The 20,759-nt window shown below is 55.2% G+C and overlaps 1 protein-coding gene across 1 annotated transcript in view; it reads right to left on the bottom strand.

Moving 5' to 3' along the window:
* The window catches only part of PRDM16 (PR/SET domain 16), a 320,517-nt gene that overhangs the window by 38,120 nt on the left and 261,638 nt on the right, over positions 1 to 20,759 (bottom strand). The window contains exon 4 of the mRNA XM_060079376.1: positions 7,659 to 7,793. Coding sequence (XP_059935359.1) covers positions 7,659 to 7,793 — 135 coding nt within the window. The remainder of the gene's footprint in view (positions 1 to 7,658; positions 7,794 to 20,759) is intronic.

The raw sequence follows: 20,759 nt of genomic DNA, 5'->3' as shown, positions 1-20,759 counted from the left end.
CAGCAGCATCCCTGCCACTGTTTAAACTCGCCTCAGTCCTTGGACTGTGTGGCAAGGCAGAGCTGGAATTTTCTCTCTGGTTTCAGGATCTGAGGGCGGGGGCCGGCGGCGGGGGGGAACCCACAGCAACAGCTGAGTTTACTAGCGCCAATAAATGTCTGCTCTAAACGGCTTTAAAAAATAACAATGCCAAACAGACCTGATCCCAAGTTAAGTCCTTGTTCAGCATTTCAGTTCTCTTTGGAGCAGCGAGACCTGATTGAACACGGGCGGGCGACACCAGCAAGGGGGCCTCGGGATTCTAACTGTATTTATCCTGACCTGGCCTAGTTTCTTCCCCTTTTACAACCTCGAGACACAAAGAGACGGCTTCTGGTAGGTGAACAGAGCTGGGAAAAATAAGTGGCCACGTTCTCAACAAAAGACGGAGAAACTGCCTGAGGAAAGTTGGGTTTCTTACGGGCCACATTCAGCGAGACCCAGCCTTTTGAGAAAATGAACATCGTTTTCTTTTCCCCCAGCAACATTCTTTAAGACAAAGAAATATTTCAAATTGATGATGGCTGACACTTTGGGATATTTTCTCCTTAGAGTTCCTTAAGTTTGATTCTGTTTTTAATACCAAGTCAGTTTCACAAGGATAGACACTATTTTCAAACATGAAGACTTACACGTTCCACAATTTTTATTCCTCCTTACTCTTAGAATTTTAAAATTTGAATAGGTGAAAAACTCCATCCAACCTACACTGGGTAGAAATGACTAGACTGCAGACTTCCAGCCTGTAGGTTGAATTCAGGCCAAAGCCGTGCTCTCCCCTCCCTGGAGCAAACGGTTTTCTTAAAAAACATGAAAGTGAGAAGTGAACTGGACCATGTTTCCCCACCACCCCCCACCCCCACCCCACCAACCAGTTTGAGAAATTTTAAAGGCATATTTGAGTAAAATAGGTAAAATCTCTTTCACAGTGCTTATCTTAAAAAAAAAAATTTAAACCTCTCTCCATCCTGGATTTCAGAATTCACTTGTGCTTGCATTTGTGAAGGCTTTCGGTGTGGTGCACAAGGGGCTTTTCACGAAAGAGAAGCGCACAGCGAGGGGAATTTGCATTGCTCTAAGATCTTGATGAAAAGCAAATTCGCCCAGTGGCCAGTCTGCCTTGGGAGAGAGGAGGCGGGCCTGAGGGTTATCCCTGGGCGTTTTTGGTCTCTCAGCATCCCCAAAGTGGTGAGGTGGCTCCCAGCGCCGCCTCATTGCTTCAAGACCTTTGGAAGTGTCACCATGTTTCTTCATTACTTGCTGTCCCCAAACGTGGACCATCTCTCTCTGGGAAAGTTGTGGACACTGGAGTCCTGAGGCTGGTGGAGGGGTTGAGCATTTGGAGTTTAAAAAACAGCCCAGGTGATGCTCCAGGATGAAGCAGGAAAGCAAGCGTTTGGAGCTGCCGAGGGTCTGGGCAGGTCTTTATTTCCCTTTGCCTTCACTGTGGCAACCTTTCCCTGACTGTTTCAGAGCGGGGTAGGAGCAAGGGGACGGCCAGCCACTCTGGGTTCCTTCGGCACTACCCGCAGGCTCCAGGGACAAGCAGACAATTCTTTCCTTAGGCCGAGAGAGGGGAGAAAGCTTGTCGTCTTTGGGATTTGCCCCTTTCCTCTCTTCCCAAGTGTGGCTGAAGCAGTTTGTGCCTAAATCTTTACTTTTTGCTGTTATATATTCTGTCACCTTCCCAGCAGTTCAACATTAAAAAAATCTCTCTGTATATCTCTTCTTAGTTGTACAGTTTGTACCTGGATGTTACAATTATATTTGTTATCTATGAATTATTATATTTATATAAATATAAAAATATATAGTATACAGTTTGTACCTAGATTTTGTTTATATATATATATATATATATATATAGTATAAATGGTTGGTCACAGTTAAATTGTCTTCATCATTCTTAAGTGCCTTCTTCTAATAAAGTATCCCACTTAATTAAGAAGAAAAAAATATAAATTCTGGTAAATGATGATAGCCAGTATCGTGAATTGATACCTTGCTCTTTGCCCCAAACGGGGTCAATTTGCTCCAAAGAGTAAAATGCAACAGCTTTCTGACTCAAAACAAATTTGCTATATTTTTTAAGTCTTTTGTAAATTGGTTAAGAAGGGCTAAAATGAATTCCCCATCCTTCTCATTTTCAAACGGAAAATTGTATCTAATTGTTTGGAAGCCGCCATTTAAACCGGCCCATCCATTTACGATTTTTAATTAAAAAAAACTGTGGAGGGCGTGATGGGCTGTCCGGCGACAGGGCAGAGCAGGGCGGTGGACGTTGCCTGCCTGTCGTTTAAAATCCTAGCCCTGGCAGATCGCTCGCCCTGACATGGGGGCAGGCGGTGGGGGAGGGGAGGTGGTCCACACCGGAGCAGAGGAAATGAAAGCAAAAGAAAATGCCTTGAGCTTTGGCCCGGGAACACCAGGTTCTCATTAGAAACAAGCGTTGGCTCTCAAAGACAGGGTGCTGCGTGGTTATCCGTTGGCTCATCTGCTAATGAAATTCCTTTGTTTAACACACTCTGCGAAGGAGATTAGCCTTTGTCTGCTTCCACTTTGGGGAGACTCGGCCCCTCTGCTCAGGCTGAGCCCCTCACTTGCCCTCGGAAGGTGCTGGCAGTGGTGGGTTTTCCTCATGCCCGGCCAGCTCCGGCAGTGGGGGTGCAGCGCCGGCCTCGCAGCCCCTCCGAGGTGTGCTGGGGGCTCCGACCCCCAAGTCGCGCTCCCCAACACGTGTGTGTGTGACCCCAGCATCATGTGGTACCATCTTCAGCCCCACCGGCCACCTGACCCCCGGCCACCGCCATCCTTGCCCTGCTGAGGCAACGTGGGAACAGGAGAGGGAGCTGGGCCGCGCACTGGCCTCTTCCTGCCTTTGCTTCCTCGGGTTGGCACTTCATTTCCAAGCTCCTGTTTTCTTTCTTACCATTAAAACAAATCCAAGAACAGACCCTGTCTGTGTCTTCTGAAACATCTCAAACCAACTTGTTTGCTCATAATGGTGGGAGAAAGAACCACCAGGGGTGATCTGAGGGTCTCGCGTTTTCCAAAAAGAAAAGTGGGAGTTGGAGGATGCTGGGGCAACGGTCGAGCCTCCAGGGTGAACCAAGCCTCCCATGGGCTCCTTGCCTTCTCTTCCTGCTAAGCTGGGAAAGTAAATCAAAGCACCTCAGGCTCTACAGCTATGGTCTGACGACCCCCCAAAAATCCCAGAGCATGACATGTTCCGCCACAGCTGTCTGCTGTGGATGTTTTGTTCCTAGCACCTGGGCCGCCCTAAAGCTTGTGTGGCCTCAGGACCGCCTGTGGGTTCTATGCAGTAGCAAACCACAAGTCACCTTTAGGTGACGCGCTGGGTTCAGGGGGACATTCACAGCCCCCCTGGCCTTTGCTGCCTGGGGCTCACCCCTCCAGAGCTGCACAGAGGAGGGCTGAGGCTGGTGCTGAAGCTGGCACCCAAGAAGCAGGAGTGACGGGCCGGTCACCTCTCCCCGAGGTCTGCTGGGGCAGAGACTGCTTAGAGCCACAGGGCTCCAAGAGGGGCACAGATGAGGACCTGGGGGAGGGGCCCTGAGCACGGCCCTGCAGTCCCACGGCTGGGTGGGGGGCACGTGGTCAGTGGCCTGAGTGTCTCCGGGGAGAACAAGGCCTGACTGGATGGAAGGAGGCCGGCTTGGGGGGCTGCACTGCCCAGTGCCTGGGCTCCCCGAGCGCCCACGATGCAGCTGGAGGGCCGCCAGCCGCTCAGAACCTCACAGGGCATGGGGGGTACGTCTGTCCCCACGGCCCGTCTGGCCACCGGCCAAGGCCGTGCTGGGCTGAGGGGTATGAGACCCCCTGACCTCAGCTCGCTGCCCCATGTGGGTCTCTCCGGAGGACTCGGGACCATCCAGGAGGTCCGTCCAGAGCTGCCTCAAATCCTCTGGCCGCTGTGGCTTCTGGAACGTTCTCTTTAAGACACCCTCTCCTGCCTGGTCTCCTTTGTCCTCTGGACATGGGGGCTCAGGTCATGGTTACGAACTTCAAGTTAGTGCTCTTCTGACGGAAGTCACTTCTCTACAGAATACCATCTGGAAACACACTGTTTCCAGAAGCCGTTTTTATGGATCTGAGATCTTCAGCCCGGTTCCCTCCCTGTGTTTGTGCTGTGTTGGGAGGAGGTGGTGTGTGTATGTCTGTGTGTGTGTGTGTGTGTGTGGTGGGGAGCAGAGAGAGAGAAAGGGAAATTGTTCACTTAAGTGTGTTTGTGTGTTTGTATGAGTGTGTGTCGTCGGCGAGGGGGGGAGGGGGAGTTCCCTAAGTGCCAGGAAATCCGGGTGGAAACTCTTGGGATTATGGAAATCTGAGAAACCCCATTAATATCGTGTAATGTTTCCTTCTCAAAGAGAGGCCTGTCTTCAAAAATCTTTGTTTTATTATTAATATTTCAGGGACGTTTTTATTCCAGCTCTACACAGGGTCAAGCCGGCCGCTTTGCAGCAAGCTGAGTTGCCAACGGTCAGGACTGGGGGACGGAAGGAAAGACTTTCTGCTGGGCTGCGTGGCCATCTGAGAGAGAGCACGTCAGCTTCTGCGAGACTGTCTACAAAATAGTTTGAAGTCTAGCACACCCCTTTCGAAAACGTATTTCTAAAATTCACTTCATTCAAACCAACAAATACTGAGAATCTATGTGTATTTCAGAGCAGTTTTCCTATTATTATTACAGTTTAAAATTGTGTTATTTCTCAAAGGAAAATAAATCCCACCAATTGCCCATCTTCCTTTGAGATCTGGGACGGGGCCGCCCCCTCACACCTCTTGGCTCCTGCTTTCCTGGGGGTTTGGAGGCCACTGCCACGCCGTTAAGTTTGGAGATGGGGACATTGGCGGGAATCTCGGTTGCCCGGTGCCAGCAGGAATCACCCACCATGGTCCCAGGAGGCAGGGCAGAGTGTCCTCTCTCCCTTGGAGGATGCAGGGTTTGAAAGGCCCTGGGTGGAGAAATTTGACTGCTTCCGGCCATTTCATTTTTTTTAAAATAATTTTTTTATAGATTTATTTATTTATTTATTTTTGGCTGCGTCGGGTCTTCGTTGCTGCGCGCGGGCTTTCTCTAGTTACAGTGAATGGGGGCTACTCTTCATTGCGGTGTCTTCTCTTGTTGTGGAGCATGGGCTGTAGGTGCGCGGGCTTCAGTAGTTGTGGCATGTGGGCTCAGTAGTTGTGGCTCGCAGGCTCTAGAGTGCGGGCTCAGTAGTTGTGGCACATGGGCTTAGTTGCTCCACGGCATGTGGGATCTTCCCGGACCAGCGCTCGAACCCGTGTCCCCTGCATTAGCAGGCAGATTTTTAACCACTGTGCCATCAGGGAAGTCCCCAGGCCATTTCACTGTTGCTTTTGCTTAAATAGGCACTGAAGTCCTCTCCAAGCCTGTGAACTAAGACGGGGATAATAAATCCCCCATTTTTAGGCTGTTAGAAACATCCAGCAGGCAAGGATGAAATTCTGATGTTACATTGGGTTTAAGTATTTGAGCCAGGTATGGTTCCGAATGTAGGATGGAGCTTGGTAAGCACTGGAGGATAAAAGTGGGGTTAAATGAAAGGGAACCCATGAGTTTAGGGTATTCCTATCCACTGGTCCTGAAGAAAGAAAGAGTTTGCTGCAAAGTAGTTAATTCCATTTGGACCCTGCGTGGAGCTGAAATAAAAGCTAACCTGAAATATAAATAATAAAACAAAGATGTCGGAAGACAGGCTTCTCTTTGAGAAGATGCTACGCCTGCATTTTCAAAAGCTTGCCACATAAAGGCACCTACCAAACATTTCTTTTTTAAATAAAAAATCTGGATCCGTCATTATTTTATGCTGCATCTCACAAAAGAGCAGTCCTGGCCCCGGCCTCCTGGTATTTTTTTCACTGCCCCTCGTTTCCCAGACACACAACCAAGGACACACGTTCTTTGCAAAGACAGACAACGGAAGGACCATCTTCCCATGTGCCTGAACCCCAATTCTCCTTCACTCACATTTCACGTTCGTCTGGAAGGGGGAAGTGTCTTTTCTTTTTAATTTTTATGATTATTCTTTTCCTTTATTTCCTCAATATATTTTGCAATTAAAAAAACCCTTTTTTTTTTTTTTTCAAAATATTGGGTTCTCAGTGGAAGCTGTAGTCCTCTCAGTAGCAGAGGTGGATTTGAGCATCACCAGATCGTGTCCAGTGGAGGGAGGGCTGCTCGGTCCAGGCTGAGCCCCACGGCCGGGGACGGGGCTGAGCAGATGAGGGCGAGGTGCTTGGCAGCTCACGCGGGTCCCGGGGCCTCCTGGGTGTGTGCTGCCTGCATTTCTTTATGCAAAACTGTCTCTCTGGGCTTCCTTGGTGGCGCAGTGGTTGAGAGTCCGCCTGTCGATGCAGGGGACACGGGTTTGTGCCCCGGTCCGGGAAGATCCCACGTGCCGCGGAGCAGCTGGGCCCGTGAGCCATGGCCACTGAGCCTGCGCGTCCGGAGCCTGTGCTCCGCAACGGGAGAGGCCACAACAGTGAGAGGCCCGCGTACCAGAAAAAAAAAAGTCTCTCTAAAGGCAAGAGCCTCAAACGGCTTTTAGAGGTTTGCACTGGCAACTCGAAGCTGCACCCTCTGTTATGTGGTCTCCACAAACTTTTTTAAAGCAATGGAATCCTTTTTGCAAATGAAATCTCACGAGTAACCCCAAGACCGAAGCGAAAGCAGACTCCTCTGATGGAAGCGGCTGGGCCCCCAGGCACCTCGAGGAAGCTGTGCCCTGGGGACCCAGTGAAAGCGTGGCCTGAGGGGCCTGGCTCTGAGCAGAGTCTCTGGGGGCCACTTGCAAAGTTGTAATTAAAGACATTAAAGGACTAAGGCTCCTTTGTGGTGGAAACTCCGAGTGGCATCTTCTGTCCTGATTGGTTCCTGATACTGGATGCCTGCAGCCCTGGGCTGGCACGGACATGGAGCAGTGAGAAGGGTCCAGCGTGCCGAGGGGAGTCTTCGGCCTCTTGGGGGCTGGCAGCAGAAGCCAAAGCATCCCTTGGCCCTGGTGGGGCCTGGGCTGAAGTCAGGACCACGCAGCTCAGGAAAAATATCAGTTGGCTCCCAGCAGGGCCAGGATTTTGTGCCAAAACAGGGCTAGTCACCTCTGCAGGCTGGCTGGGCTGCCACAGCTATTCTTGGGGGCTCTGGGCAGCTGGGGCCTCACCTCAGCCTTCCAGACAGCCAGTGCGGACCCTTCCGGGCAGCTTGGATAAACAGCCATTTAGACACGATTCTCAAGGAGAGGGGTCCGGTTCTCCACTTCTCTCACGGGGGCGGCGTTTGTCGGAATATGGACCCTGAAGTTTCAGACCCTGCCCGCTCCTGGCCATGTTTCTTCCCATAAGCCATCATCTTTTGGCTCTCAAGCCCCGTCAGCCCCGGAGCAAAGGCTCTGATGGAGCATTCGGGGGTGTTGCTGAGTTTCCGGAAACTCAGCACTGGCCAAGTGTCAGATAGCCCCCTGCTGCAGGACGGGCTTGGTAGAGATGTGGCTAACCCTCCACCCTGGTGGCTCCACTCCCATCCATCCTGGCGCCAGGGCCCCAAGGACAAGGCTTTGTGCGAGCCCTGGACCTACCTGCTCGTTGATCTGACACATGGTGAGGTTCTGGTCGTCACAGGAGCATGCCACGCGGATGTACTTGAGCCAGCTGCCGGCCCCGGCCTGAGTAGCGTCCATGCAGAACTTCCCACTGCCCAGGTCTTCGGAGATCTGCCCGGCAAGAAAGAAAACCAAGAAAGGTCAGAGGCATCCTGTGCGCTAGAGCTGACACACTCTACGTTTGCCCAGCAAGAGAGTCTGCTGTTTGGGTGCAGAGTAGGAAGGCAGGCCAGCCTCTGGACATCAGCCGACCCTCCGGGCATCAGCCAGGCCCTCAGCCCACCAAGCCCACCGATGCCCAGGAGTCTCCGGGAGGGAGCCCGACGCAGAGGTAGGAGGACGGCCCTGTCTATTCTCACCGAGCAGATCGCTGCCCTGGCACAGCCATAAAAGTGCCACCGGCGTTGTGAAAACTCCCCAGCAAGCGGCCCCACGTGTGAGAACGCAGAGGCCGCTGTGTCCGAGGGCAGAGCCCTCTGCTGGGAGCACTGGGTTGGGCTGGGGGTGAGCGGTCTCGAAGGTGAAGTTGTGGTCGGGCTGTGGCTGCGTGCGAATCTCGACGCGTGTGCGCCTGTGTGTGCACGTGTGCCAGCATGCACGCTCACAGCAGCGTGCATGTCGCCCTGCGAGAAGGAAAATCATTTGGTTTTCCTAAAAGTGGAAGTTTCCATCTGACGCTGGGTGTTTGCAGACGCCCAGCCGGCAGAGGCCCCATGGGCCCGACTGGCATCAGGTATTTTGCTGCTGCTCTTGTGTCCTGAATGCCCTCTGACAGGCAGAGGCCGGGAGCTTCTCCAGCGTGCGCACCTCTGAGCAGGTCGTTTCCCAGAAGACCGACCTGACTGCTGTCCCTGCTGAGAGGGGGATGCCCCAAAGCCGCCGGGCGCCGAGGTGGACGCTGCAGGCAGAGTCCCTCCCACCTGCTCTGATCAGTGCCTGCTCAGGGGCCCGAATCCAGAGACGTGGAGGCCAGTGGCATCATGGGCCAGCTTCCTGAGCAGCTGAGCTGGGAGGCTGGGAGGGAAGGAGGGAGGGGCTGAGGCCACCACCACATTGAGGGATGGAAGTAGGTGTCCAGGTGGTCGGGAGTGTCCAGGTGGGCAGGGGTATCTAGGTGGGTAGGGGTGATGGGAACAGGGTGTCAGAAGGACTCAGTGAAGTCAGGGCAGGGGGTAGTGACATGTCAGCACAAACAGAGGAGACCGACCCCAGGTGCATGGCCCCTGTTCCCCTGGGGGGTCTCCCCAGTGCCACCTGATGAACAGGTAAGGACCCAAGAAGGGAGGGAGGCTGCCCCTGAGGCCTGGAGAAACCCACTTCTGGCCAGAGAACCAGGATGCTTTGTAAACAGCTCAGGTGCCTCCCAAACGCCCATGGACACTTTCTAAATGGCCCAGGGTCCCGCCCGGCCTCTGAGTCAGTGAGGCTTCAGGAAGCGGCCGCCTTGCTGTGGGAGGGCCTAGAACCCACCTCTAGTTCTCCTGTGCCTCCAGACCCCACGGGCCCCTGGAGCCCACGGCAGCCCCATACTGTCATGATGAGTCTCTGAGCGGCCACTGAGCTGACCTGGAAGGGGCTGTGAGCGCAGAGGCCTCTGTTCTGACGATTCTCCATTTTGGGGACTTCAACCAAATGGCCCTAATTCTGAAAGAGCACCTGGGCCAGTGTGGCCACAGGGAGGCTGCCCGACCCAGCCTCTGGTCCTTGGCTGCCAGGGGTGAAGGGACATGGCCGCTCTGGGCCCCATCGGGACGCCACTGTGGGCTTGTGGGGGGCAGGCCACACGGGAGAGGTCCCTCTCCTGATGCTAACGCCTCTCACAGGCCCTTTCTCTTACCTCTCACCCCCAGTGCAGGAAACCTGCAAGAAAGACCCACCAAGCAAAGCTGTGGGTCGTGGCACCGTCACTCGGCGAGGCACCCGGCCGCCTGGCTCCATCACAGGGAGGAAGAGGGGCTGGCTGGCCAAGACCCAGGGCCCCACCCCCCCCCCACCCCATCCCTGTGCCTCCCACCCAGCATGTTCACAGGTGGGTGTAGGCGGGCGGCTGGCAGTCTCTGTCTCTTGGCCTGTGTCTCTCGGTCTCCTCCTCCCACCCATGGTCCAGTCTGGACTAGCAGAAACGGTCGGTGATGCTGTGAGCTGTCACGACCAGCGCAGGGGGGCCCCCACGTCTCCCGTCCCCCCAGAGAGCGTGCTTGACCCTGCGGTTCTCAAAGGACGTGTGGGGTTGGCCAGAAAAGCGCGGGAGGCCGGATGCCGGCATGGCCCGTTGCCTCTCAGTTCCGGTAGATTCTGCGACACTGCAGGGCAGCTGGAAGACCCCCGGCTCATCCCCCAGCCCCACACCCGAGCCCTGCCTGACCTAGGAGCAAACCCGCACTTCTGCCGGCACAGCTGTGGGCACACGCACAGACCCGCCATGGCAGCACAGTAACTTGTGCGTGGCCGGGCCCCCCCCCCGAGCGTCCCCTCTCGGCCCTCTGGGAACGGGCCTCTCTCTCCTCCACGTGACGGCCCTGCAGGTATTTGGACACGGCCCTCGTTCAGCAAACAGCTCCAGGCCTCTCAAGTGCGTCTGAACGTGGACACAGCCGGTGGCTAACCTGCACGGACACTGCTCTGGGGCCTCCGGCCTGTGTCCGTCCTTCTTGGGGTGCAGGGCCCAGAGTTCAGAGGCAAAAAATCCTCCAGGGCCCCCCTGCCCAGCTCCAGGGGATGTCGTCCCTCTCTGGTGAGCAGCCCCTCCCGGGAAACATCCCTCCTCCTCACCCCCAAGGACCTGGTCCCCCAGCCCCGACCATCTGGACCACTGCAGGGGGGCAGCTACTTCCTGAAGGTCCCTAAAGGTCCGGGGGCCCCTTCTCCCTCATGGGCACCCTGGCTGGCTTTCTGGGTGACAGAGGAGGCCTTGGTTAATGCCTTCCACCCACAGAGACCAAAACTCTCCCTCGGAGTGGTAGCAGGGAACGGCTGACCTCTCCTCCCGGGGAGGCACGAGAAGCCCTGGTCTTGGGGCCCTGAACCAGCCATGCGGGGCCAGGTCGGGCCGTGGGCCTCACCCCGATGCCAGGACCACGTCTCTCTCCCGTCTTTGTGTAGAGAGTCCAGCCCTGTGGGGCACACTTGGGCCTACCTGGATGATGGAGCCGGGGCAGGGGGCAGGGGCGGGGGCCGCAGGCAGGAGCCTGGCCTGGAAGCTGCTGCTTTTCTGCTTCAGATCAGAGAAACACTCCCAGGAGTGGGCCTGGGCCTCGGGCCAGGTGGACAGGGTGCCGTAGGCTTGGCCTCTTGTTTGGGGCGGGCCGTTTCTGATGACAGACGGGGAGAAATGGGAGCAACGTTTGTCTCTCTCTGGCCTCCTTCCCTTCTGTCTCTGGCCTTCTCTCCAGGGTCTCCGCCGTGGCCAAGCTGGGGCCTCTGGGGCGCTCACACCATGAGCCGTGTGGGCTCAGGTCTCTTGGTACCAGCACTATCCCTCCTTCTTCACTGCGGACCTCCCAGGCAGGGGCTGTTATTGTGCATTTTCAGGACACGAGACGGAGGCTCCAGGAGCAGGGCTGGGCCCAGCCCAGGGCCCCCACATGCTGTCTGAGCCGGATCGAGGACCAGAGGGAGGGTCTCCGTCTCAGGTCCAGGACGCACAGGACTCGGCACGCCCTGGGATCCAGAAAGCAGGCCCGGGCCGTCACAGGTCCCCCCTCCCGCCTCTCATGGAATGAGACTTTCCAGGGCCCATAAGGACGGGTCATGTCACTCTCTGCCCAGCTCAGCAGGGCCTGAGGCCTGGTTTGGTCTGTGCTCAGAGCCGCGCCCCAGGAGGCCAATACAGGTAGAAGTGGACGGAGCAGGAACGGGTGACTGCAGAGCCCCCGCCCCAGGCTGCGAGCTCGGTTCCGCTTCTGCACAAGGCATGAACCAGGGAGGGTGTGACGGAAGGAAGGAGGTGGCCCAGTTGCCCCCTAACCAACCTCCTAGGGCAACGCAGGCAGTGGCCTGGAAGCTGCCATGGCCTTGGGGCTGGGTCTCTCTGCATATCTGAGGTCCGGCCCCTCTGCCTGATCGCATCCAAAGCCTGGCTCTGGGCAGCTTGGGGCTGAGCCTTGGGGGTCCCGGAGTCTCCAAAGGAAGCTGCCCTCCTGCCTGCTCTCCCCGACTTGGCCTTCCAGGCCTCTCCACCCCTCGTCCCCCCACCAGCTTCCCCAGCTCATAAATCACCCCCACCAGAAAGGCCGAGTTATGAAGCAAAGGCATGGAAAAACTCTCTTCACCTTGACAATTTTCTTTGCACATCATTTGAGGTTTCCTGCACCTTGAATTTCTGGGCTCACTGCTGGGCTGCCCTCTCACGTTTAATGGGCATGGCCAGCCTCTGGCCATCTGGGGTGTGCGTGCTGGCGGGAATGCCAACGCATCTGTCGTCAGCTGCCTAATGGGTTCCGGGCAGGCGGGAAGGAATGGGCCTGGGAGCCGGTCCCTCGGCCACGCGTCCTGCCTCTGCAGCTCGGCTCCATGGAGGGCTGGGCCTAGTGTCCGCTTCCAGCTTGGGGAGGACCCAGGGGGCAGGTCTCATCCTTCTCACCCTGACCCCTTCTTTAAGCTGATCCAGAGCCACGAGCTCAGCCACCAAGCTGTGTGGGGCTGTCCTACCCACATGAACCTGCACGTGAGTAACACACACACACACACACACACGCACACACACATGCCAAGATTTATGGCATCCACGAGCAGCTGAAACAGAAAGTCCATTCTTGTGATGGAAGGAGGTGGGGGAGAGGCTTTCTGGAAACACCTCTGCTGGGTGCAGATGCGGAGCCTGGATGAGCTCGTAAATCCTCTGTCCTGACTCTCATTATGGGGCTCTGTGGTGACATGAACAAGCACCAAGGAGAAATGTGGCCAGTGGGAAGGGGTCGCACGGCTGCCCAGCAGACAGGAGTCCTGGCAGGAGGGTCACGGGGCCCCACCTGCTCAGGCTTAGAGGAAGGTCGGGGGTGGGGGAGGAAGGGGGGGAGGAAGTGGGGGGAGGGAGGGAGGGAGGAGGGGGAGGGAGGGAGGGGGAGGGAGGGAGAGAGGGAGGGGGCTGCTTCGAGGAGGAACTCATGGACGCTGTTCCTCCAAGACGGAGGCCAGTCTGTCTCTGAAGCTCACGGCGGGGGGTGGGTAGAGAGAGCCAGTGTCCATGGGGCTTGTGCCCAAAGGAGCCGCGTGGGGTTCCTAGGACATCCCTGCTGACCGTGATCTCCGTGGGACAGTTCCAGGGCATTGTGAGGGGATAAGGGCCGGGGTCCCTCGGTCTCAGGGACCCAAGAGCACGGCCTAGGATGGAGATTCTGCAGAGGAAGCTGAGTGCCCGACAGGCTTGCTGATGGTGCAGCAAGGCCATGGCCCCAAGACCCTGCCTGGGGGAATCCACTCATGTCAGCGATGGGCAGAATCTCTCAGCTTTAGAGCCAGACCCCAGAAACCACACTCTATGTGTTCAGGGGCCACAGATGCCTTCAAAGGTCAGACCAGAAATCACTCACACACCCAAGTGCTATATAAACACCCCCGGGGTTCTCAGATCCTCTCCCCTCAAAATCCTGACACCCAGGTGCCCCGGTGCTCCCTGGGGTTCACAGACCATCTCCCACAAAACACCCAGATATTCGATGCTGCTATGTTCCCGGGGTGCGCGGCCCTGGGGGCCCAGCCTGGAGCCCAGGAAGCAGAACTCACTGCCGCTGGACTTTCCTCTTCCCTCCCCATCTCCTTCTTCGGCCCCTCCTCCCCTTTCATCGGATTCTTATTTTACGTCTCCCTGTTTCTTCTTTTCCTCCTCAGGCCAGGGGCTGCACATGAGAGGCCAACTCTCCCAGCAGCGTCTGTGCAGTTTGCAGAAAACCAAAGGGTGAGATGGCGGCAAAGCGGAGAGGTTTGGTCTGCTCCATGCATCGCCTGGGCTGGAGCAGGACTTAACATGCCTGATCTTGCCAACTGCACCCAGGGGACAAGAAGAGAGGCTTTGGCGAACGTGGGCTCTGTGGGCTATTCCGAGGGTCCCTGGCCCTTGGTGTGGCCTGAGCACAGCCCTGCTCTTGGCCCGAGTCGGGTGTTTGGGGGCTCGGCTTCCTCCCAGCCTGTCCCGTCCATCACGGCAAGTGTGCAGGCTGTCTCATCGGCCATGGGCCATAGCCCTGACCCATCAGAAATAAATGGGCAAATTGGTGATTGAAACTAGTGCCCTTAAGTCTGCAGGGAAATAAATGAATGAGAAACTTGCTCAGACACAGAAACCCCTCAGGGTGATCGGCAGCCAGAGGGGTCTGAGGAAACCTCAGGATCAGCAGCTGAGACGCCCCTATAGGCAGCCTGTGGGGTGGGTGAGAAGCCTTGCAAAGGGCTGAATGCCCCATCACTGTGGGGATTCAAGGACCATCCCTTCAGGGTGCTCCAAAGGGAGACCGGATCTCTGACCATAGGTGCATTTCCAGCCCTGACATGAATTCCGAATCTGACAACGTGGGGATTTTCTGGGCTCCAGCCTCAATTCCCCCTTTGGAACTAGAAAGCCTCTTTCCTGCTTTCCAGCTGCATGGAGGCCTGCGGCTCCTTGCAGGGAGAGCACCCACCATAAGAAACACTTGGCTTGTTCTTGGTAGCTCCTTGAAGACACCCCGAACAGAGCCCCACTCCCACAGCTCTGCTGGCTTCAAGGGCACGTGTGCTGCGGGGCCGTATTTGTGGCCACGATGGCTGTGGGCACCTGCTGCTTCCCCGGCCGTCTGTACCTGCCCATCTGCTCTTCAGAAATGTGCCAGGTTGGGGGTGGGCTGTGCCCACTACAGGATGAAGAGGGTGCTGGTCAGAAGCAGGGCCTCTTCCTGGGTCTGCTGCGTAGGTAAGAAGCCCAGACTCCTGGCCAGTCGGGAACCTTCCGTGGGCTGCCCGGGGCCCCCGAGAGACAAACCAGCCCTGGCAGTGAGTAGGAGAAGGCCCCCAGCAAACAGGCTCCATCCTGTGTCTCCTCCTTCAAGAATCCCTCTGCCCTCAGTGCTCACAGCAGCACCACTTACAATACCCAGGATGTGGAAGCAACCTGAGTGCCCGTTGACGGAGGAATGGATAAAGAAGATGGGGCATGTATGTACAATGGAATACTACTCGGCCATAAAAAAGAATGAAATCATGCCATTTGCAGCGGCATGGATGGACCTAGAGATTGTCATACTGAGTGAAGTAAGCCAGACAGAGAAAGACAAATATCATATGATATCACTAATATGTGGAATCTAAAAAAATGGTGCAAATGAACCTATTTACCAAACAGAAATAGAGTCACAGATGTAGAAAACAAACTTACGGTTACCAGGGGGGGAAAGGTGGGGGTAGGGATAAATTAGGAAATTGGGATTGACATATACACACGACTATATATAAAATAGATGACTAATAAGGACCTACTGTATGGCACAGGGAACTCTACTCAATACTCTGTAATAACCTGCATGGGAATAGCATCTAGAAAAGAGTGGATATGTGTATATGTATAACTGACTCACTTTGCTATACAGGAGAAACTAACACAACATTGTAAATCAAGTATACTCCAAAAAAATTAAATTAAAAGAAGAGAATCCCTCGGCCCACCTGTGTGTGGGGCTCTTGTATCACAGTCCGGAGGTTCTTGGGGTGTCCCCAGAGAGGAAGCCCCTGGTCCCTGCAGAGAGCCTGGGCCCGGCCTCAGCCCCCAGCAGGAGGGGGCCCTCCTCGCAGACCCAAGCCAGCGGCTGAGCCACGGGCTGCCGGGCGGAAGTCCCTGGCCCCTCTCTCAGTGGGGTGGTGGGCAGCCTCGGCCACCCCCAGAGGACACTTTGGCCCGGAGGCTTCATCTTCAGCATAATGCTGGTAGTAGATGGTGGTACAAGACTTCTGTGGCCTTTCTGGGGCATTTCTCACAAGCACTGAGATGGGAGTTCAGTTGCTGTGTGGACACCAGGGTCAAAGCAAGAATTTCAGGCTGAACTTGGACCTGCCAAGGAGGGCAAACAACTGCGGACCCCAGACCTGGTCCCAGATCCCTGGCCTCCCTTTTACTCAACGTTGAGGAGATGGCTGGTGTCGCCAGGGCAGCTCCCTGCTAGATGGGTTCTTGCAGAAGTTTCCATCCCCAAGTAATACAGGTGCAAACCCCTGCCCTGGCACTGCAGTGGGGGACCCACGAATGTCCTATGGAGGCCCCTGTGCAACCATGCAGCAGGGGTTCCCAAAAAACACCAGCACAGACGGCCCAGCCTTGCCCAGCTCCAGCCTCAAAGGGTTCTGCTTCTTGCTGGACCACATCTGGTCCAGCCAACAACGGCTGGACCTGGGGGCTGACCAGAGAGTTTGACACTCAGGGAAGGGTAGAATCATGAAAAGCCATCCAGGTGCCAACACCCAGGATGGTTTGGACAGGTAAAGTCTATTGGTTCAGAGAAGCCTCCCCAAATCCTGGCCCGGTTTGTAAAGTCCCCCCCAGCTAGCAAGTTCCTGGCCTCACCACAGGCTGCAGGCCTGCCCCGCTCCCTGGGCTGCCATGGTTAAATCGCTAACAACCCAAACACATTTTCAAACCCTGATCTGATTTGAATTTGGGTCCGGAGCAGAAGTCTCTGAGCCTAAAGTCTGCACATAAACGCAGACTCAGCTGTGACATTCTGAAGTGCCACACTTGTGTTTGTTTCTTGATCATAAAAAAGAATGGAAAAAAAAAAAGCCCAAACACCCCAAACCAAATGTTTATGGCAGCATCTTTGCGAGGGCCGAGGCGGGAGCCCGGGGGCTGCCCACAGGAAGCGGTTTCTCTGTCGTTGACTTAATGCGAGGCCCCCGGGAGGTGTCACATTCATAACCTTTTTCTGGCCACATTGATGGTGACAAACTGCAGAGCTTGTGACGGGGCACCCCCCCGCCCCGCCCCCTAGCAGGTGCAGGAGGAATTCCCACAATGGCTTGGCTGCTGTAGATCGAGGGGTAGGAGTTTCCAAAGAGAGCAAGCATGCTCCCTGAGGCCAGGCGTAGGGGGGCTGCTGGCACCCTCTCTTGGCCGGACAGAAGCCCCAAGCATGGGAGCCGAACGCCAGGCTGAGGAGCCCACCAAGGATACCCCGGGCTTCCTCACCCACCTCTCTGCCCCTTGGCTGGGATTCTGCTCCCTCTGGCCCACGACCTCAGCCCAGGGCCTTGTGACCCTCAGACTCTCTCAGACGACCCCGTCACCGTGGACAACAGCCAACACAGGCTGCACCTAGGAGTGACGTCCAGATGCAGCCCTCAGAGAAGCAGACACATTTGGGCGGAGGAAGGCTCAGTCTTCCCCCTGCCTTCCTCTTAGACATCCTCTTGTTCTCTGGAGGGCAGTGATGTGCAGAGCCTGCCCTGGGGCTCTTTCCACCCCACCCTTGGTCAGGAGGAGGCCACTACAGACCGCTGACGTTGCCTCACTGCTGGCCACTGCTGAGTCTCATTACTGGGTCCCTAGATGCTCCCCTCCCTGAGGGGGAGCCTCTGTTGTAGCCACATTTGTAGATGAGGAAACTGAGCACAGAGGAGTGAAGTAACTGGGCTAATGTTGCACAGCTGGAAAGGAACAGATCAGCTGGACACTGTGCACTGGCTGCCTGTCTTGCCCCTTTTATGACTTGTGGGGACCACATATCCTGGCCAGTCCTCCCCTTCTCACCTCTGTTCTTCCTGAGGATGGTGGCCAAGAGCAACTGAAGCTTCCCTAGAACCTCACCAAGGACAAATGTTCACACAGGGCTCACTGAACAAGTCCATGGAAGGATGGATGGTGGATGGATGAGTGGATGCTTGGATGGATGGATGAATGGTTGGATGGATGGATGGGTGGATGGATGGATGGATAGACGCATGGGTGGATGGACAGATAGATGAATGGTTGGATGGATGGTTGGATGGATGGATAAGTGGATGATGGATGGATGGATGGTTGGATGATTGGATGGATAGATTGATGGATGGATAGATGGATGGATAGATAGATGGATGGATGAGCAGATGGTTGGATGGATGGAGGGATGGATGAATGGTTGCATGGATGGATGGATGAATGGTTGCATGGATGGATGGATGAATGGTTGTATGGGTGGTTGGATGGATGGATGGTGGATGGGTGGATGAATGAATGGATGAGTGGATGGATGGGTGGATGAGTGGATGGATGGTTGGATGAATGGAGGGATGGATGGATAGATGAATGGATGAGTGGATGGATGAGTGGATGAGTGGATGGATGGATGGATGAATGGATGAGTGGATGGTTGGATGGATGGATGAGTGGATGGGTGGTTGGATGAATGGAGGGATGGATGGATAGATGAATGGATGAGTGGATGGTTGGATGGATGGGTGGATGGATGAATGGATGAGTGGATGGATTAATGGATGGCTGGATGAAAGGATGGGTTGATGGATGAGTGGATGAATGAATGGATGGTTGGTTGGATGGATGGATAGATGGATGAGGCACAGAATTCCCCCAACCTGCCCAGACACTTCTGGCTTTCTCCAACTCCCAAGGTGAGATATAAGGATACATTCTACCAAGAGTTGTAAAGGTGGCAGAACACGGGGACACCTCTCCCAAGAGGACTGCCCTGATCCCAAACATTGGTGTGGGACCCTCTGAGGGGCTCTCACGTCCCCTGCCCCATCACAGTAAGGATGATGGTAGACCGTGGTGGTCCTGTCCACATAATTTCTTTCTCTTCCCCTGCATGCTGAGGGCTTCGAAGGTTTCATCTGGCCGATTCCCATGGCCAGGCTACAGTGGGTGCTCAATAAATGTTTGGGCGACAAATAATGAGTAGGTGCCTCAAGACAACGGAGAACTTCCCCCAATATTCCATAGGCCTTTCCCCAAGGGTCTTTCTTTCCTCACATCCCCTTGTTGCATTCCGGACCCTTTTCCTTATTCTCCCACAGATTCTGCTGAAGGACATACAAACCCTCCTTTTAGTTGCTCTCCCTCTCTGGAAATCAGAGTTGCAATTTTTCCTAGATCCAGTGTTACAGTGTTTCTCTCCTGTGCACAGAGTTGCAGTGTAATTTTCCCCGAAGTCACTGTGGCAACATCCTCTTTCCAGGACAGAGGCCAGGCTGGCTTGTCTATCTCAGTACCCCATGGGATCTGGCACACAGTAGGTGCTCGTAGAAGGTCTGGCGGTGGCCAGGACGCATCCAGCAGGGTTATATTTAGTGCCTCCCCTGCCACTGACTCAGTCCCTCCAGGCCCATTCTTCTTCCTTCTCTGGGGGACACGTCAGTCTGGAGAAGCTCCGTGACTCATCGCCTCTGTATCAGGCCTCATGTTTTGAAATCAGCCCCTGCAAATAGCTCCAGTCTCAACGGGACGAATCTAAGCCCCATCACGAGCATTGCTCATTGCTCTTTGATGGACAAAAATGGCCACGGGAAGAGCTCCTGGTGCGGACGGCGTCTGAATGCCTGGCTAGAGGCCAGCTCTGGTTTCCTCCCCCAGCGCCCGGGTGCCACATGTGAGAGCGCTGGCCGGGGCCTGGGCCTTGGTTTTGGCTTTACAGAGAGAGGAGGCGTGTTTCTCTCTGAACAGTTGGTTGTAATCGCTCCACTTCCTAGGATTCAGCCGTCATCTAGTGGCTGAGTGGGGAGGGGTCCTGGGGTCCTGGAACTGTAACCCAATGGGCTCATCCTTTCTCTTGCCCTCAACCCTCCTAGCCCACTGGACGTGGAGTGTTAAGAGTCTGGGGTTGTGATGTCATTTTTCTGGAGCCTGTGGTCTCCTTCTGGATTCCTCCATTCTCGGGAGCTGTCATCCTGGCCAGAGGTCATCGAGTTGCTCACTGATGGACCTTGAGCCTCACGCCAGGCCTGCTCTTGGATGTGAGCTCAGCCTGAGATGTTGTCCTGGGAACCCAAAGCCGGCTTCCTTCCCAAGCTGTGGGCATGTTGGGTCAGACCAGCAAGTTTGAAAAAGATTCATAGGCAGAGGTGAGGCAAAGTCAGTCCTGAATGACAAATGGAACCAATTAAATTCAATCGCTCTCCTTCCCTCCCCGTGTTCCAGCCAGTTCCTACAGCCAGTCACCTTTGACGAAATATATTAAAGGAATTAAGAGTCTGTCCCCCACAATGATATTACCTGGACCCCTTTCAAGTCCACACCAGTCAAGTGCAAACATCTATTCAAGCCCAGGAAATAGAATTGAAACGGTTTATTAAAAATCTAATCACCAGCATTTCTATGACACAAATGCTTCTGAACAGCACCCACCAACGCCACAGCCCTTCAGGGGCGGCACAATGCAGCCGATTACCCAGAATTTAAATGGGGGTGTTTAGGAGCCTTGGAACATTTTAATAGGGATCTTTCTTTGTGGATTCTGCTATTGTATTCTTCTCTTTGGAAAAAGGCAAAGGATGGGAGGACACATTTTCTTTCCTCCTTCGCTTATTCTGGCAGATCTGTTTCCATTGATGTTGTCAGGACGTGAATAAAATCCATGGGAAAAGGGAACACCCCGCTTTGCTTAATTAAAGCAGCGTGGCTCGCCCGGCTGCTGTCCTGAGTCGGGACACCTCCCAGGTGACCGGATTGCAGCTCTCTCAAGATGAGGGGCTGCTTGCGTGCAGAGACGGCTCCCTTCTTCCCCAGGGTGGAGGCGGCTGGGGCCTCTGTCTCTGGGGGAGGGGTGGTTGGTGGTCTCCTTTGCAACTTGGCTCCCTGGATCTCCGGCTCCCGCACAGACGGGCAGAACAGCTGTGGGTACAGAAGGGTTTCCTCTGAAGCCTTCCTAGCCAGCCGCAGGCACCCAGAGCTTGATCACAGAGTCTCCAGGGGCCGAGACCCCCCCAGACTTCCTCCAGGTGGACGTGCTGCAGACCTGGTCTTTGGTGTGACTTCGGAGCTGGGAACTATGTCCTGGAGACTCTTTGCCAGAGGTGCCCCACGTGGTGACTGGCCTCCAGACCCACGCGGCAAGGTCTGGGGCCGCTCTGGGCAGGCAGGTGGTCCTCAGCCATCCCTGGGAGGTTGAGAATGCTCACCGA

This window comes from Mesoplodon densirostris, chromosome 2 (genome assembly GCF_025265405.1).
Source record: "Mesoplodon densirostris isolate mMesDen1 chromosome 2, mMesDen1 primary haplotype, whole genome shotgun sequence".
NCBI lineage: Eukaryota > Metazoa > Chordata > Mammalia > Artiodactyla > Ziphiidae > Mesoplodon > Mesoplodon densirostris.
This window is presented reverse-complemented; position numbering and strand designations above follow the sequence as displayed.